This window comes from Punica granatum, chromosome 3 (assembly GCF_007655135.1).
Source record: "Punica granatum isolate Tunisia-2019 chromosome 3, ASM765513v2, whole genome shotgun sequence".
In the NCBI taxonomy this organism is placed as follows: domain Eukaryota; kingdom Viridiplantae; phylum Streptophyta; class Magnoliopsida; order Myrtales; family Lythraceae; genus Punica; species Punica granatum.
In genome coordinates this window covers 19,086,637-19,090,061 of record NC_045129.1, presented here as the reverse complement: position 1 = coordinate 19,090,061, position 3,425 = coordinate 19,086,637, and the positions used below count along the sequence as shown (strand labels likewise).

The window sequence follows — 3,425 nt, the reverse complement described above, 5'->3', positions numbered from 1 at the left end:
CGTCGATGTCTCCGAGGAAGTCAACCCTTCGGTCCCGACTCTCTCTCAACCACCGCAAACACACGCTCCGCCGCCTCTCACTCCTGCAGGCGTACTCCCGGCATATTCCGCAGCCCTTCCGACACATTTCCCACCCCCGGCGTCTTCGGGGGCGCCTCTGCCACCGACCTCACCAACTTCCGCCGCCACCAATGACCAAGCCCGCATTGCGGCCCTCGAGGGCACGGTCAACCAAATGGCCACTAACATGGCGGAGCTGCTCGCCCTGCTCAGAGGACCTAACCGAGCCTCCTCGAGCTCCACACCTCCGCCGGGACTGGGGCCAACAGTCGATCCAACCCCGTGGGCTCCACCGACCCAAGCCCCGGAGAACGTTGAGGCTCCCGCACTGCCAACGCTGTATACATCCACGGTCCACCCCTTCACCAGTCAACTTCCGCCGCCGCTGGCCCCCTCGGTAGTCCCTCTTCCACCGGCTACCTTCCTATCCTCGGAGCACATCCTGTCCGCACCCCCGCCCGTTTCCATACCGGCCCCGGCTATGGCCTACTCGGTACCTCCGCCGATGGTTTTCCCGGCGTCCACTGCACCTGCTCCGACTCACCTTCAAGCCACGGAGCTTCCTCCCTATCCGTCTTTACAGCCTCACGCCGGCCCCTCTTACCAGGCACCGCCCCCCATAAACACCACCTTCCACGAACCGGGCACGCCGACTCATGCGGCCCAGTTCGCCTCGCCGACGCATTTCTTCCTCGAGGCCGAAGCCGAACAGGAGCGAAGGCTCAAGAGGATGGAAGAAACGATACGGGCCTTGCAAGCGGGTGATGCTCGTCCCGACGTGCGCCACGGCGACGGTAGCCTATTCCCGGATATGCGGTTGCCCCCAAAGTTCAAGATCCCGGAATTCAAGACTTACGAGGGCACGACAGATCCACGCCACCACCTCCGCCATTACCGAGGGAAGATGCTACAATATTGGGAATATGAGGAGTTTGTCATCCACTTCTTCCAAGATAGCCTGTCGGGATCGGCCCTCGATTGGTTCATGTCACTGAAGGCTGAGGACATCCCGACGTGGGAGGATCTCTCCCGGAAGTTCACCGACCAATACCTATATTGCGCGGAGACGCCTCCCACCCTTCTAGAGCTGAGCACGAAAGAAATGGCGAGGGGCCAAAAGTTCGAGGAATATGCCGCCACGCGCCACCGACCAATACCGATATTGCGCGGAGACGCCTCCCACCCTTCTAGAGCTGAGCACGAAAGAAATGGCGAAGGGCCAAAAGTTCGAGGAATATGCCGCCAAGTGGCGTGCCCAAGCCGCGAAGCACATTCCCCCGATCAGCGAGGCGCAACAGATCCAGCTGTTACACTCCACACTGAGAGGAGTGTACTATTCACACTTGTTGGCACACACTTCGTCATTCTCCGACCTCATTGAAGCCGGGAAGAAGTTGGATTTGGGAATCAAGCTCGGAAGGATGGAGGACCCCACCAACAAAGGAGAGGAGTCGTCGAAGAAGGTCCCCGCGACATCATCGTCTTCAAGCGGGAGAAGGGGAAAGGAAGTTTCGGTGAATACCGTCAACACGGCACAACAGGCCCCCCAGCAATATTCGATGAACTACACGGCGGCGCCTCCCGTAGCGCCCTCCTACACCCCGCATGCACCTCAATATCGGCCTCAACCCCCTACCCAACCAATCTACTATTCCGCACTACCGCCTCCACCCCTACCTACGGTGTCGTCGCCCGTCGTCCACCATTATACCCCTGCTCCATCCCAAGCCCCTCAATACCAACCTCCGGCTCCTAGGACTTCTCAGCCGACACAACGGGCCCCGCCCCCGCAAGGTCAACAGGGCGAAGGCGAGCAAGGTTGGCCTTCCCCCTTTGTGATTGAATACGTACCAGCAGAAGCCGCGGTCGGGTTTGCCGGGATTGACGCACCCCAGGCCCCGCTCGTCATAGACATTCCTGCCCGGGAGCCATACTCGAACGACAGGGTCCCCTGGACCTATGAGGGAGGTGTCGTGAACCTGGAGCAACAATTCGGTGTCATGGGCATAACCAGCTCGGGACGGCTATACGAGAACCCGACGACCACCGATAAAGGGAACGCGCCCGCTACCGAAGTGGAGACGAGGCCTAGGACCCTGCCTACTCCGTCCAAGAAGGTGACAGAAGAGGAGGCCGAAGCCTTCATGAAAATCATCAAAGCGAGCGAGTACAAGGTGGTGGAGCAGATGGCCAAATCTCTGGCCCACATCTCATTGCTCGCCCTCCTACTCAATTTGGAACCCCACAGGGAGGCCCTCATGCGGGTCCTGACGGCTGCGCAAGTCCCCAAAGGGACGCCTCCGGACCGGATAGAGGAAACCATCAACTCTATCTTCTCCAATACCATCTCGTTTTCAGACGATGAGCTCCCTTCTGAAGGATGCGCGCATTCCCGGGCACTGCATATTGTTTGCAAGTGCAACAACCACATCGTTGGCCGAGTCATGATTGACATCGGTTCCGCGCTTAACGTATGCCCGGTGACCACTTTAAAGCAGATGAACGTGGATCTCAACCGCATCCGCCCTAGCAAAACAGCGGTCCGAGCCTTTGATGGTTCGAGGAGAGAGGTGAACGGAGAAATCGACCTCCTCATAGATATCGGCCCATGCTCCTTCAGCGTCACATTCCAAGTGTTGGATATCCCAAACGCCTTTAGCTTACTACTTGGAAGGCCTTGGATCCACTCGGCCGGCGCCATTCCGTCCTCACTACATCAGAAGGTGAAATTCATCGTCGAAGAGAGGATCATCAAGGTGAAAGGGGAGGAAGATTACGCCATCTACAAGGAGACGGCGGTTCCCTACATCAGCGTCGGAGACGACGAAAACCTGCCCTTCCACTCCTTCGAGACCATCTCCGTCATTCGGGATTACGGAGAGGTCGGGCAGTCCCGCGCCGACTGCATGATAGGGAAGGTCCTTTTGCGCCACAATTACATTCCCGGCACCGGCCTTGGGGCGCGCGGGCAAAGAATCAACCGCCCCATTGAAGTTGAAGTATACAAGCATAGGAGGGGACTCGGCTTTCGCCCCTCCTGCCATGAAATTATTGAGGCCCGCCGGGGCAACCATCTCCACCGCCTCGCCACGCACTATGGTAGGCTCAACAGGGGCATTCCAGTCCCCCCACTATCACATTTCTTCCCCGGGCCTCCACTCATCATTGGGAGCACCTTTGATGGCCCTTCCTCGGACTTCGACGACACGACCGATGCTTTGCCAACCGTGTATGCCGTCACCGAGGAGATTCCTTCAAGGGTTCACATCCGCCCGGCGCAGGAAAACGAGGAGCTTAACAACTGGACCTCAGTCCTGCGCTATTCGGCTGTGATCGCCGATGTGTAAGATTTATCTATGTATGAG

At 58.4% G+C, this 3,425-nt stretch overlaps 1 protein-coding gene across 1 annotated transcript; it reads left to right on the top strand.

Moving 5' to 3' along the window:
* The first annotated feature begins 1,481 nt into the window (after positions 1 to 1,481).
* LOC116200447 (pollen-specific leucine-rich repeat extensin-like protein 1) lies at positions 1,482 to 2,508 on the top strand. The gene is made up of 2 exons (XM_031531295.1): positions 1,482 to 2,324; positions 2,419 to 2,508. Exons 1-2 carry the CDS (start codon positions 1,482 to 1,484, stop codon positions 2,506 to 2,508), a joined length of 933 nt encoding a protein of 310 aa, XP_031387155.1.
* Positions 2,509 to 3,425: the final 917 nt, after the last annotated feature.

Bases quoted from the DNA above. Each gene is read 5' to 3' on its own strand.
- LOC116200447 (XM_031531295.1), top strand. From the start codon at position 1,482: ATGGAGGACCCCACCAACAAAGGAGAGGAGTCGTCGAAGAAGGTCCCC. The intron at 2,325-2,418 runs GTCCTGACGGCT...TCTCGTTTTCAG, and splicing joins ACAGGGAGGCCCTCATGCGG to ACGATGAGCTCCCTTCTGAA.